Source organism: Ipomoea triloba, chromosome 8, assembly GCF_003576645.1.
Source record: "Ipomoea triloba cultivar NCNSP0323 chromosome 8, ASM357664v1".
NCBI lineage: Eukaryota > Viridiplantae > Streptophyta > Magnoliopsida > Solanales > Convolvulaceae > Ipomoea > Ipomoea triloba.
In genome coordinates this window covers 1,814,788-1,829,711 of record NC_044923.1, presented here as the reverse complement: position 1 = coordinate 1,829,711, position 14,924 = coordinate 1,814,788, and the positions used below count along the sequence as shown (strand labels likewise).

Genomic DNA, 14,924 nt, shown 5'->3' with positions numbered 1-14,924 from the left:
AATAGTACTCAAATATATATATATATATATATATATATATGTGTGTGTGTAAGGGATCGTTTCAGTTTAAGTCATTTTTTCTTTAATTTTTATCGTCTTTCCCCTTTGATAGTATTAGGAGAATCTAAAAACATGCCATCTTTGGCCACTTGTATACATACAAAATCTTGTAAATGAGGATGAAGGGCTTTAATACACGTATTCTTAGTGCGAGATTATTTATTTATGAATGTACTGGTGTAGTTATTGATTATTTTACATTTAGAAAAACACCTATAATTTTTTTTCATGATTATTGTTGTGTATGTAAAATTTAAAGAAAAAACTTGTGAATCTTATTTTGAATTATTTGATATTAAATTGTAGGTATAATGTTAACTTTAAGTAGGATTTTTTTTATTATGTCTCGAACCTATAAAATAATAGGACTGGGCCTATTTGAAGGAATTGTTGGTTCAATCTTTTTTTTTTTTTTTAAATACAATTTTTTAGAAGAAGTTAATAAGGAGTACTAAATAGTAGTAGCTTGAAGATGGCGATCATGGGGTGCCCACGTCCAAGGATTACGACCGGTAAAGTAGTTATTCCACTGCATGAAATAGTCCCAGCTGGCAGTTGGGCACTGCATTTTTTAAAAATTAATTTATTAGAAATTTCAATTAAAACCCCCATATTTAATTTCAATTTCGTAAAAATTATGGAAAAAAAAACCCTGAAAAATTACCCATTTTCCTGAATTTCCTTTACCTTAAAAAAATCGCACTTTATTTACTGTCTTTTTTTTCTTAGTGTTTTTATTTTAATATTAATAAATATTATATATAAACTCCATAAATAATTTCTTTGTTAATCCAATGATGAGAGCCAACCATGTCGTCTTCTTCTTCCCTGTATTCATCGCCCACTTCTCCTCTCCTCCCTCTGTAATTTTAGTTCCATGCATCATGTAAGCCTTCTCTCTCTCTCTCTGCATATACATAACTACATATATACTTGAATTGCCCCCACGTATGCATGCATGCATGCATTTATGTCAATTCACTTAACAACATGCCAGTTTTCTTGCTCACAAAAAGCGAAATCTCTGACCCGAGTTTTAAATTCTTCTATCCCATGTTTCAGAAATTCAAAGGATTGTGGAATGGTGTAATGGGGTGGTAGTTTTTGGTGGATTTTTGTGGGAAAGTTTGGATCTTTTTTGTTTGTGGGGATGAGATTTGGGGATGGTTTTGAGGAATCTGGGACAGGATTATTGGTTTGATTTGCAGTGAATTTTTTGTTGTTTGAGGATTGGATCGGAGAATTGAAGAATGTCGTCGAAGGTGGTGTACGAGGGGTGGATGGTGAGGTATGGGCGGCGGAAGATAGGGAGATCCTATATTCACACGCGCTATTTTGTGCTGGAGAGTCGGTTGTTGGCTTACTACAAGAAGAAACCTGAGAGTAACAATGTGGTATGTTCCATGTATGTGTGTATATATATGTATATATTTCTGGTAGGTTCTGTAACGAGTTTTTGTCCCTTTTGATCATAGGAATTTGATAATATTTTTAATATTGATGCATGGTTATGGAAATCCGAAATTGTAGCTATAAGTTCATGATTTTTATGTTTTTTGTTTTGTTTTTAGTCCGGATGAAATCACACTAGATTTTGTCACATTATTTGTTTGTGACGAAAATTTGTAATTAATGAAAATTGTAGCTATAAGTGCACTGTTTCTATTCTTTTTTCACTTTTAGTCGGGATGAAATCACATTGGATTTTGTCACATTATTTGTTTGTGACGGAAGTTTGTAGACAAAAATACCATTCACATGACATGTTCTTTCAAAAGGTGTGATTTTTAATTTGTCCCATGACCCACTGCATACCCTCAAGTAGGAGCAGTGAGTTTCATTTGCTTCCATAGAAAAAAAAAAAAAAAGGTGTGATTTTTGCCCAAAAGGGTGACTGAGTTGGTGAAGATCATAACTGAGTCTTTCTAGTTCAGTATACATCTCTTGTGTGATTTATGAATTATTTTATCCAAAAAATTATAATCTTGCATGTTATATGTTAAAATTCAGCAAGATTTTACGAAATTTATTCATAGTTATGCACTGATAGTGAAAATGTCACCAAATTCGTAAGAATGATAATATATGTCTGATGTTGTATCCATTGTTAGGTTCCAGTGAAGACACTAATGATAGATGGGAATTGTAGGGTGGAGGATCGAGGGTTGAAGACTCATCATGGACACGTGAGCTGTTCTCGATCTACTATAGTTACTCCCTGCGCCTCCTTTACATCATCTTTTATATATTTAAATATATTATGCTGTATTATTATTTCTTGTTTCTACTGTTCTTTGTTTTCTAAAGGAGAATTCTCCATTTAAAACCACTAAACCTGGGAATAATGCATACACATACTATGAAAAAGGATTGTATGTATATCACTTCAATATTAATGACACTTAAATACGTACTAATTCTTCATATTTGGCAGATGGTTTATGTCTTGTCAGTTTACAACAAGAAAGTGCAAGACAACCGTTTCACGGTATGCAACACTCTTTCTTATGCTCCCTTAGTATCATAATTAGCACCTTTATGTTCGTAACATAGTTAAATTAATTGATCAATCTAAAAGTAATAACTTTGCGTTGCGGAGTTTAGCTAGGTTGATTACAACTGACCAACTCATTGGAATTTGGAAGTATAGAATATGACCTTATTGTGTTATCGGGATTGGGGTATAATCTATTATAATTAGCACCTTTATGAGGAGAGTAACCATTCTTGTGTATATATTTTGAGTTTTTGTCAACTTTGTGAGGCCAACAAGAAGAGAGGATAAAAAAAAAAAAGTTTAGTGGTGGCCAATTGATGACCACCCTAACGCGTCTGCTGGAACATAAGTCATGCCCACACGTGACTTGCTTAGTGTTTTTTTTTTTCCTTTCCTTTTCCAGATGGCATCTTTCAACATTCAGGAGGCTCTAACATGGAAGGCGAAAATCGAATCCGTGATTGATCTGGTTGTTTTATCATCTGTTAATGTCTTTCTCTCCTTAAACTCCTTCTCCCAACTCTTAGTTGAGCTCATATTGTTCACAACATGAAAGGAATATATAAGCATAATATATTAAAATAATAAACGTGCAGTCCAACTATCAGTTTAGACCATCCTTCAGTTGTTCCTGGTCAAATGAGCTCAAATAAGATGGCCGGGAGGGAGGGAGCACCATAAGAGTTTTTTCTTTTATTCATGTTTCGATATGAGTTGATAACTATAATGTGGATGGTCTGCAGCATCAAGACTCACTGAACACTAATGACATTTCCTTTGAATATAAACCTGACATGGAAAGGAATGGTTCATCATCAGATCATGAGAGCCAGTAAGTCTCATGTTTTTTTTGGTACTTCTTGGAATCTTCTGCAGCATAAAGCATGTTTTTCCCTTTTAATGGTATATCTATCTTTGATTTTCTTGATGAATTTATAAGAGTTATAACTGACCATAGTAGGATAAAAATTGTTCTAGGCCAAAAACTTGAGAGTTTCAAAGAATAATGGACAAGGTTAGAGGATCGATTCTCGTTTGTGTACGCCAAACTTTGTGCTAGGCTTTTTTAAGTAAGAGTCAAATTCTGCAGGCTCAACCTAGATTGAGTCTCTTTTATATGAAACAAACAAAAGGCGAAATTCCCTCGCCCTCAGGGCTCCCACACTAGAGCCCGATAGGGTAGTGGAAGGGTAAATCACAGTGAATTAACTGCCCATTAGGTTGGAGGACCAGTGCGTGCCCACAAGGAGCCCACCACATTGGGTGTAACTCCCACACTGCGGTTCTCAAGGCTCGATCCTGTGCCCTTGCCCATAATCTACCACCTAGGAATCTGTGGGCATCTCAGACACTAACCTGGCTCCATAAACTAGTGTTCTCAAATCTCAAGGCTACATGTATGATTATATGAGTTTAAAAGGGTTTGCAGCATTAACACTTACCTCGGTTTTCCAGGTTTAGCGCTGCTGAAGATGATGAGGAGGATGATTCTAACCAGGAATTGTTGAGGAGGTCAACAATTGGGCAAGGTTAGTTGTTGTGTAGTTTGCTTCTAACTTTAACAATTAAAGTCATCTGACTTCTTTTCTTCAGCTGAAACTTATGAATCTTTGTGTTATCAGGTCCTCCCGAGTCCATATTGGACTGGACAAAGGAATTGGGTTCCGATTCTGCAAACCAGAATGCTAAAGCTACAAAGTACTGGCGCCTGCTTCAATGTCAAAATGGTGCGTTTATGTTTTGGGTATAACAATCATTTAAACTGTGAGCAGAAGAGCGTAAATGATACCAATATGCATATGGTTGCAGGGCTTCGCATATTTGAGGAGCTAGTTGATGCTGTATGTGATCACCTGCAACTTCTGCTACTTTGAAATGCAGAATCCATTATAGATCACAGCAAATAGTTCAAGGTGTTATCGTGACCAGTTTTCTTTTGTGTAGCCAAAGAGCTGCAAAAGAGCAATGAAGGCCGTTGGGGTTGTTGAAGCTAGCTGTGAAGAAATCTTTGAACTTGTAATGAGCATGGACACAACAAGATTTGAGTAAGTGGTCGGTTCAATGGCTCAATCGAGCTTTTTTTTTTATTTTTTTCCTCTTTTCGCTAATACCCTCACCGAGACTAATATGGATTTGGCTTCTATCGAGGCCGTGACCCAGAGTTTGACTCTTACTCGGTGAAGGCCTGGCCCAGAGTTTTTTAGCATGGCAAACCCTTATAAGAGTCGATCATTCGACCTTACAGTTGCATTAGCATACACTTATCAACTGTCCTAAACTGTTGGGTCGATCTAGCAAATTTGAACTCATGGACTTCTTTTGTCCCCTTCTGTCAATCTTCTGCTGCATATAATATGAAAAGAGTAGAAAATCAGTCCTTGAATGAAGAAACAGTAAATTTAATGAATGAACTAGGCTCTTGTATCCAAGATCTAATCATATTTCATGCACTTTTTAGTTTATAGAAAAAACAATTAGTAATTCCTGTGCTGTGTAAACTATTACTGTTCAGGTGGGATTGCACTTTCCAATATGGTAGTTTAGTTGAGGAGGTGGATGGGCATACGGCAATACTCTATCACAGACTTCAACTTGACTGGTTCCCCATGTAACACACGTTTTCCCGGTTTCTTTCTCTTCTTGCTTTCTCCTTTTCATACTCAAGTAAAATCGTGCTTTCTGGCTATGGCAGGTTCGTGTGGCCCCGTGACCTCTGTTATGTGCGTTACTGGCGTCGAAACGATGATGGTACCTACGGTAAATGCCTCCATTTCCATGACATTCCGTTTCTTCAATCCCCCCACATTACAGTTCTCTTCTCTTGATGGATTATGCCATTGTTGTTGTGTAGTGGTATTATTTCGTTCCAGGGAGCATGCAAGCTGTGGTCGACAACCAGGATATGTGCGAGCACATATCGAGAGTAAACCCTTTGTTGCTTTGCCTTGTCTAGAATAGTTTCGAGGTTTCAACTTTAAGTCTGATCATGGCTGTAAAATGCTCTCATGTTTTCTGGTTTCTGCAGGTGGTGGATTCACCATTTCCCCCCAGAGATCGCGCCATGGGATTCCCAGAACAAAGGTTCAGTATCTGATGCAGATTGATCTGAAAGGGTGGGTAGTGGGTCATCTCTCATCATTTAAACAGCACTGCCTGTTTCAAATGTTAAACAGTGTTGCAGGTGAGATCATATGCCAAGCATACTTAGCTTGTCTTCAGGAACTATCCTACAAATCTGCAATCAATCGTACTAAAAGACTAAATCCAACCACGGACAACCGGGTGAACTCAAGCTCGGGGTTGGACTCTCCCTCTAAAACAGAAGAGGGATGAACAAGCTCTGATACCATGTTAGAATCTAAAAATGGGGCCCACTCAACTGGACCAGTCAATTAGCTAGTCTAACTCATGACCTTATAAACCCATATGTTTCTCTCTTATTTTCAATGTGAGACTCCTAACAACATGGTGTGCACCACGCGGACCTTAAAACTCTAGTATCGTGTTGATGGCTTTTCCGGTGTGGTCTTCCTCCATGATTACTCCTCTGATCTCTTCTTCCTGGCATGAAATTTCTCGAGTCTGAATCTGAATGGTAATAATTTTCGTATGTAATCTCCACTGGTGCTTTCCTGCAGGACTTCGTGAATACTTTTCACAAACTGATGAAAGGACTGCAGCCCCGGGAATCCCGGCTATGGTTGATATGGCATCTGTTTCGTCTAAGAGGAATCAGAAGCTCAACGAGGATTCTGATCCTCATCACCGCAGTCCTTCTCTAGATCAAATGAGCGCTGCAAATAAAAATGCAGCAATGTTGGATGAAGACTCTGATGAGGATGAAGACTTCCAAGTGGCAGATCAAGAGGTTTATATTGCACTGCTGTTTATCATAATTTCTTCATTCATATCTCGCTTTAACCATGCTTCCATGAATATTTACAGGAACAGAAACCCCTCCTTGAAAATGAAGTGAAGAAAACTGGTATGCTGACAGTTTACTACAAATCATTTTCTTATATGTATATTTATCATCAGGAAAATACATATTTACACTCTTACTGTTTTGAAGCCGCTGAAGAGGAAACCACAGACCAAATCGATTTCTCCATTTTCTCTGGCAATCTTCAACATGATGACCGAGATGATGCTCGTAACTCCTGGAAAATATCTGAGGGAGACAACTTTAAAGTTCGTAGCAAGAATTTTTGCCAAGACAAATCAAAGGTCCTTAATTCATCTCCTGTTTTCTTGGCATATATTCATGCTTTTTAAAGAAAACATTTTTCTTATTTGCTCGAACATCACCCCTCAACATTTCTTACTAGGCTCCCGGTGGTAAACATATGATGGATCTTGTGGCAGTGGATTGGTTCAAAGATACAAAACGAATGGATAATGTTGCAAGGCGCCCTGGTTGTGCTGCACAAGTAAGTTTTCATAGTAATAATGCCCTGTGTAGTTGGCCATTGTTTTGAGAAATTCGTGTAGCAAGAAAAGAATGAATTCTCAAGCAAGAGCACGAGAAATTTTTGTTTTTCAGTGGAAAGAACAGAATCCCTTCTTATTCAAGGGATCTTGAGTTGAGCAAGAAGTTTTCTTCCTCAGGCTCGGGATCAACCTCAGGACTTCTCATCCTCGAGTTCAATCCATACTACTGTTTCATATTTCATTATGCCCTTCATCTGAAACCGACTATTTGACATGCCATCTACTCTCTGTTACAAACGATAACTAAGTGAAGTTTATAAACCATTACATATAAGCTTGGACTGTTAGTTTTTAACGCCTTTAATATTCCTATTCCAGGTTGCTTCAGAAAAAGGACTCTTCTCTTTTATTGTAAATCTGCAAGTGAGCCAACTCCTTATTTAATTTCTGTTTTTTCCTTGTCAATGGTTATAAATTTTGAAGACGGCTTTCTTCTTCTTGAAGATACCCGGGTCAACACACTACAGTATGGTTTTCTATTTTGTCACAAAAGAATTGGTACCCTCTTCCCTCTTCCAAAGGTTCGTTGACGGGGATGATGAGTTTCGCAATAGTAGACTAAAGCTAATCCCAGCAGTCCCCAAGGTACTTCCATTTGAAACCCTATTGGTTCTTTTTGGTAGTACTAAGTATTCCTAATCACATTATCAACAGTTCTAACTATATTTTCTATATTGTAGGGTTCGTGGATTGTTCGCCAAAGTGTAGGAAGTGCCGCTTGCTTACTAGGGAAAGCTGTTGACTGTAACTATTCACGAGGTCCCAAGTATTTGGAAGTAAAGACTAGTGTTCTCTTAAACAAAGCATGCATTTGCATATCTAAACATCAGAGTTGCTAGTAGGAAATAGCGTTTATTTCAGTTCTCCAATTTACCATTCTCTATTCTCTATATTCAAATTGGAGAAATGTATAAATAAACGCATTTTTTTGTTTTCCTTTCTCCAGTTTTCCATTTCTTTAGAAAGATGGAGAATTTCTACTGTTAGTATTCATTCTAATGCCACTTACTTGTCTATAGGTTGACGTTGATATAGGCTCTTCCACAGTCGCAAATGGAGTATTGGGGCTCGTGATTGGTGTAATAACAACACTAGTAGTTGACATGGCTTTTCTTCTACAGGTATATATCTATCTCTTTTTTTGGTACATCTGAGTGAAATGGAAATTGAAGCTAGGACTTACGTAGACCCGTAAGTCATAACTTATCCTGCTAGACTATAATGCAATTAAGTTAAACAAAATCTCATTCTGCCAAGGAAGAGAAATACTCACTATATCCTATTTTCTGGTGTATATCATAAGCCGGGCATATCCTACTCAGTCTTAATCCTGACTAGTTGGGTCGCTACATGGATTCTTTCGTTCCAGCTTAGCCTAACCACCACCAAAATCTGATTTAGGCCTGAAAATGTTTTAATGGGGTGATTTTTTATTTATTTATTTTTTTTTTGGTTTAAGTTGTGCTAATTAGGTGATTTACATTACTCTGCTACTCAGGGCAACACTCCAGATGAGTTGCCAGAGCGGCTCCTGGGAGCAATCCGTCTATCGCACATAGAACTGTCATCTGCAGTTGTGCTGAATATGGAGTCTGATACCGCTACTTCTGATTAGAACAAACAAAAGCAAGCCAGTTTTCACACGAATCGGTTTTTCATATATACCTTAGTTTATGTCGTTTTCTATTCCTGATGTATCAATTAGTTCTGTGTTTTTTTTTTCTATGTAACTCCTAACTACATTAAGAGGATCATGTTTTTGTAGCATATAGAGGGTTGAAGATGATCCCGGTTTTGGGTTGATTAGCAAACACATTTAGAAGCATTGTATAAGAAAGATACGGAGAATTTATTAATCACAGCAATACTCAGATTGAAGCAAAGTAATTCAGATAGGAGGATCAGTTCTACAGTTTCTTACAGGAAAGCAGCAGGAGAAAAAAGAGAATAGCAGCGCGGGTTGTTGAAATCAAGTTGATGGAAGGATGTCGAGCGCAACCTCCTTGAGGGAAGGCATTGATTCTTGCTGATGCAAACAGACGTAGGAATTCCTCGTTTTCCTCAGAACTTTCCACGGGCCAGGATAGCACCTGTTTTCAGCGAGCAATATATGAGGATTTGAGACTACTGTTCTAGTGTTCTTCTTGTGAAACAATATTCTTAAATTTCTGCAAAATTATGTTTTTCTGGAAAATTGGGAGTTTTCGGGATACCTATCCCGAGTGGTTAAGGAAGAGAAACAAACCTGAACAGGACACCTCCATTTCGTCCTTTAAAGTTGTGAATGTAATATACGGTCTCCATCTGAGGCAGCAGAGTAGTGGAAAGCGTGGCCAGCTTTGGGTAGAAGAATTTGGGATAATCTTAGTCGTTATTATGGACAAGAACAGAATGATTGTACGTAGAACTAGCATAATCACACATGGAAATGAAAAATAAAAGAAAGGAATCAATGATTGAGTACAAAAGGATACATCCAGATCTTATTCGATCGAGCTCTCCATTGAACACAATCAGTTTCCGGGAAGTGTTCACAACAGCTTCTTTGTAAAGCTCTTCAACCACAAGCATTTCTGCGTTTCAAAGACAAGTATATATCAGCAAAAGATCTGTTCTGTAACGGTTAGTTTCATGAAATGTTCATAAACATACAATGCTATAGAGTTTGGGGTTACCATTAACGTTAAAATATGGATAGGCAACCAAAAACAGTTCATCTTCTGGCTTTACACGGTCAGTCATCTTAACTTTGGTTGTGAAACCAAAATCCTCAAATAGTGACGGCTTTGTCAGATAATCCAACTTGAACGAAGCTCCTTCGAAAGCTGATTGTCTTGCAAATATCACTTCATTTGCCTCCGGAAAAAACTGAAAGGTTTAATGCAAGTTTCACAGAAGGCACCTGGTAGATTAAAAGAGCTTAATGGAAAGTAGTGACTATGAATACTAAAAATACGAAAACACATTAAAGCAGCTTAGGAGACGTACTATTCTGGTTCTTGTGGCCTTCTCAGGAATGACGAAGAGGTCACAAAATTCACGGATTAGAGTCATACTCCCAGTCATTTCTATCCCACCTTCACCATCACCTGATGCACATTAACACTGGAAAGTAAATTGCCCGAAAAAATAAGACAGCTGATAGCAAATAGATACAGAATAGCGGCGCTCAACAGAACAGTCAGAAGCAGTAAAGGAAATAGCGCAAGGCGAATTGATATTGGGATATAACCTGGCACAGATTCCAACCCAGCAGTCGGAAATTCAATTTCCTGCAAGGAGAAAGTTGTCACTCTATAGCTCTAATGTATCTCCAGACTAAGAACACTTCTTTATTTTTCAGCCACTTGAGATGTACATGAAAAAAAAAAAGAAAATTATCTCACCATCAGCTGCCTGTTGTCCTTCATAGCCAACTCAGTAGCTTCTTTAGCCTAATCATCAGAATTATTACAAAGTTATAATTGCAAGGAATACATACAATGAAGAAGCAAAGCATACGTTTAGGCCATGCATGATAGTCTAGAGTCGGTCAGAATCAATTAGTATAATATAACCCCTGGCTCAAGTAGATGAACATTATTTACACTACACCTGCGAAGAACCTGTACTTCCACGGCTATGAACATTACCTATCCTTCTAAAACAATGAGTGCATAGTAATTTAGTGTAAACATGATTAGGATTGGCAAAGGTGCTCACCATGCTTGGTGACCTAGGTATCATGATACAAGTAGCAACTTGCAAGTTCCCAATTTTATCCACATTTCCGTTCACTATATTGAAAGGAAAAATGATTCCAATGAAAGGGGGAATCTAACAGTAGTTCCAATACAATCAAATTGAGGTGCAACCCCAGACCAGTTGGTCAGATTTTTGATTTGGTAACCACTAGGTTACAAGTTCAACTCCAAAGAGCGGCATATCAATCTTCTTGGTTTGAGCAAGTTGGCAACCTAAACTGATTTATCTCCTTGTGGTTATTTGCCAGCTAGGGTCACAAAGCTGGCACACACTTGGATAGTGGTTGCGGGTCTAGTTATTTGCCAGCTAGGGTCACAAGGCTGGCACACATTTGGATAGTGGTTGCGAGTTTCCCTAATCAAATTGACTTTAATTAAGTTATATCAATCCATTTCTCCATTTCTTTTCCAAGTGCACTTCATCCTATAACACTGAAGTTTCGGATCATCAAATGCATTCTTATTTCTTAACATAATGAAAGAAATGAGTGAATGGAAAGCCATACTTGTTTAAGCAGTTCATAGTAGTCATTAGGGAAGGGAACATCAAAGCCAACAGAAGCAGCTTTGTCCCCAGCACCAGCAGAGCAACTAATCACAAACCCTCGATTTCCTGAAGCCATTCTTTGATTTCTGTGAATAGGAATTGAATCTTTTTGGAGCTGAAAGTTTCTGCAACTATGGTCCTATATCACACATTTCAACGAATCAATGAAAGCGCATAAAGAACATAGAAACAGAGCAAATTGGGATCTTACTCGTGAATTTGAGAGCATAGAGAGTGGGATTGAAACCCCGGAAGAGATTGAAAGACTGGATAATGGCATTCTGAATTCACACCCTCGGGGAGTGGAGAGTGGGGAAGGAGTTAAAAGGATTATATACGTATGGTCTAGCCATTTAGCTAAAATAAATAATTGAAAAAAGGTCCCTCAATTGTTCTTAAATTACAAGCATAATCCTTATCTTTCGATTATTGTAAATATGATTATTTCAATTGTTGACCTAATTTTAAATCAAGTCTCTATACTCCAATTATTGTAAATATTAGGGGATTAAATCAGGAAAGAAATATAACATCACTTAATTTCAAATATACTCGTCTTCATTTTCATGATATTCTCACGTACTCTTAAAATTCACGGTTAAAAAATAATAATAATACTTTTTGATAGGTTAAAACCGATTGTGCTGCATGGACCTGGGTTCATCATGCAAAGTAGACTCAGGTTCAGTTACAAAATGCCTTTAAAATTTTTAAATTTCGACACGTTTTAAACAGAAAAGTGACGGCGTGAGAATTTTAACACTAAAATAATAGTTGTGGATGAAAATTAATACTAAAATAATAATAGTGGATGAAAATTGGTAGAAATTAAACATGTAGACCAAAACTGTCATTTTACTAATACTCGTGAGACTAAAATTGATATTTGCTCGTTTTACATATTATTATTCAATAAGCATAAATATCTAGACATACATATGACTATGCAGTGAAGAATATGTTTAAGCCGCCATGGCAGACCGCATATTATATTATATAATATATATATTCTTGAAGGATCACACGGCATCTTCTTTACGAATGCACTTACTAAACTGTGTGGGTTTATATAAGTCGCACTGTGGCGTTCACATTGTGTCTCACAGTCTCACGGAACTATTCTTGAATTGGTTGTTTCAATTGACGAAGTATCCTTGGATGACTCCGCCACGGTTAAGAGACTCGTAGTTGGGATTGTATTCATAGGGACCCCATAAATGATACTTGGGGTTGTAGAGGTACGTCATTATGTCATCAAACCTCCAATTGCAGACAGGATATTCTGGCAAAGAAGCGCAATTGTAGCTGTGTCGGAAAACAATGAAGGTGCCCATGTTGGTGGAACAATTGTACATTGTCGCCGAGGGGAACAACCTTCGGACCTTCAAGTCGAAGACGTACTTCTCCCCGGCCGCTAAGTGCTTCAATTCCAATGACTTCTCGAATGAGAAACATCGGATGCTTAGGTAACTTGTGTGGTTGTTTTCTATCTCCACTCTCTTCCTCATCCCCGCTTGCCCCTTCACGTCGGGGACGATGAATAACAACACCGCAATAGTCATTATTGCGGCCCTCATCATCACCGTCGTGGTCATCGTCGTCATCCTCCCGCCCTCCATTCTGTAATGCAGTGTGGGAGTTACACCTGATATGATGGGCGGGCTTCTTGTGGACAGACACCAGGTCCTCCCAGTAGCTTGGGACCCGCACTGATCCTTCAGGTTCTCTCACCAGGTCCTCCCAGTACCCGCAGATTATACTTGGGACCGACACTGGTTCTCTCACCGGGTCCTCCCAGCAAATTATACTTGGGGCTCGCACTGATCCTCCAGGCACCAGTTCTCTCACCCAAAGGACCACCAAGTCACAGGTAATTTTAAGTCACAGGTAATTTACCCCTATCTTGTGACGTCTGGGTGAGGAGAACGGGGTCTGGGTACGAGAGAATTTCGTCTTTTATAGGTCAAATGCTTTTGTTCTAAAGGATTTTGGAGGAGGGAGAATGGAGATTATTTTGCATGCACTCTGCAGTTGGTACCCAAGAGAAAATGATATTTCCCCTTGGCGTCAGATCACCCTGATCTCTCTGCAATTGGTTCTATATATAGTGGTCATGAAATCATGAATTTCTTGGTTTTACTGTTCTTAAATGTGATCCGCTAAACATGCATATATGCTCTCCATACCAAACATTTGTGTGTTTAGGGAGATTTCTGTTTTGATTAAGATTATTGTCCCTAGCTAGCTATGGATCCCTACATTTTAATATTCGATAGTCCTTGATACACTTTAATTTTCTAGTGTATATTTATAATTTATTTGTGATTTCATAGTCAAGTTTAGTTTATATTGGAAAATGATACTAATAGATTTCAAAGGAGTAAATTTTTGTCACGTGTCTTAATTTTATCGCGGGGAAGAAAATAAAATAATAAAAACTCTGACCCATATTTTATGAATAAAACAAAGCGTGCCATGTAAATAGAAAGTAAAAATTGTATTCAATAATAAAAAGTGAAAATATGTGCAATATTTATTGTTTATACTTGCACATAGCTAAAAAAAAAAAAAAAGTGTAAATTTTCGTCCACCGCTCACCTCCTCTTTTCTGCCACATTCAAAGTACTTCCAAAATTGTGACATTATTTCAGTGGACAGAAATTTTTTTTAAGAAGGTATTAAAAATTACGGAGTATATATGTTTGTTGGTTGATAAAAAGTGAATGGAACATAATAGAACATATGGAAAATTCGGTATTATTGTCCAACATTTTAAAATAACGTAAAAAGTGGACGGAGATGAGGGTATTTGTTTAAAGTTTTAGTAGTGGAATTATGTAGTCAAATCAAGCTAGCCCTTAAATCCTTAATATAGTATTTGTGGTGATAATTTTGTTTCTCAAAAGAAAAGGGTAAAAGAATGGAGATGGGGATTTATAAAGTCGACTTTAATTACTTGATCGGACAACTTGGTACGTCATGAACACATTTGCGTGCACTGCAAGTTTCAGACGTATGTACATGCATCATACTGTCCAAAAGAGAAGCATATATATGAGTGTAAGTTAATTATATTAAGCGAAAAGATCAAATAGGTCCTTGAATTTTACACGAAAGTGTAATTATGTCTTTAAACTTTAAAAAAGTTCAATTAAACACTTAAAGTTATCGTTTTGGTGCATTTAAACCTAATAGTCAATTATCTAAATGAGATAGGTAATTTGAGTTCCGGCGACCATTCTGGCAAACGACGAACCATTCCAACGATCGGATAACGGTCGTCAGCCGCAATTACAATTGAAGAAGGCCGGTCACCTTCTGCGGTGGAGAAAGCGACCAGACGGCGTCTTCTTCAACTGGAGAAGGATATCGGAATGGCGTCTGACCTTCTCCAACTAGAGAAGGCAATTGTAACGGTGCCTTCTCCAATTGGAAAAGGCGACCAAACGGTTTAATTGAATATCGGTCGGTAAGACTCGACCACACTAGTCTTTCTTCTCAAACTTTACTCAGGTGACCAATTAGAAAGTAGGGTAGCAACACATGATGGGAGTTATATATCCCCGGCCACAAATATATATCTTTA

At 37.7% G+C, this 14,924-nt stretch overlaps 1 protein-coding gene and 1 pseudogene across 4 annotated transcripts; one reads left to right on the top strand and one right to left on the bottom strand.

Moving 5' to 3' along the window:
* Positions 1–1,310: 1,310 nt before the first annotated feature.
* Positions 1,311–8,812, top strand: LOC116026668 (annotated as a pseudogene).
* On the bottom strand, positions 4,606–11,624 carry LOC116026669 (protein LOW PSII ACCUMULATION 3, chloroplastic). Of its 4 annotated transcripts, XR_004099874.1 has the most exons (12): positions 11,550–11,624; positions 11,298–11,477; positions 10,435–10,482; positions 10,281–10,320; positions 10,037–10,137; positions 9,724–9,916; positions 9,523–9,621; positions 9,294–9,411; positions 8,970–9,138; positions 6,620–6,979; positions 5,063–6,351; positions 4,606–4,900 (listed from the first exon to the last, which is right to left on the bottom strand). XR_004099874.1 is itself a non-coding variant. In XM_031268021.1 (10 exons), the coding sequence occupies exons 1-9, from the start codon at positions 11,616–11,618 to the stop codon at positions 9,018–9,020; spliced, it is 969 nt and encodes a 322-aa protein (XP_031123881.1). In that variant the 5' UTR covers positions 11,619–11,624; the 3' UTR covers positions 4,606–4,900; positions 8,970–9,017. The 4 variants fall into 4 exon arrangements, 2 of the variants coding, with proteins under 2 accessions (XP_031123881.1, XP_031123882.1); XR_004099873.1 differs by having other exon boundaries at positions 5,063–6,979; XM_031268021.1 differs by lacking the exons at positions 5,063–6,351; positions 6,620–6,979.
* Positions 11,625–14,924: the final 3,300 nt, after the last annotated feature.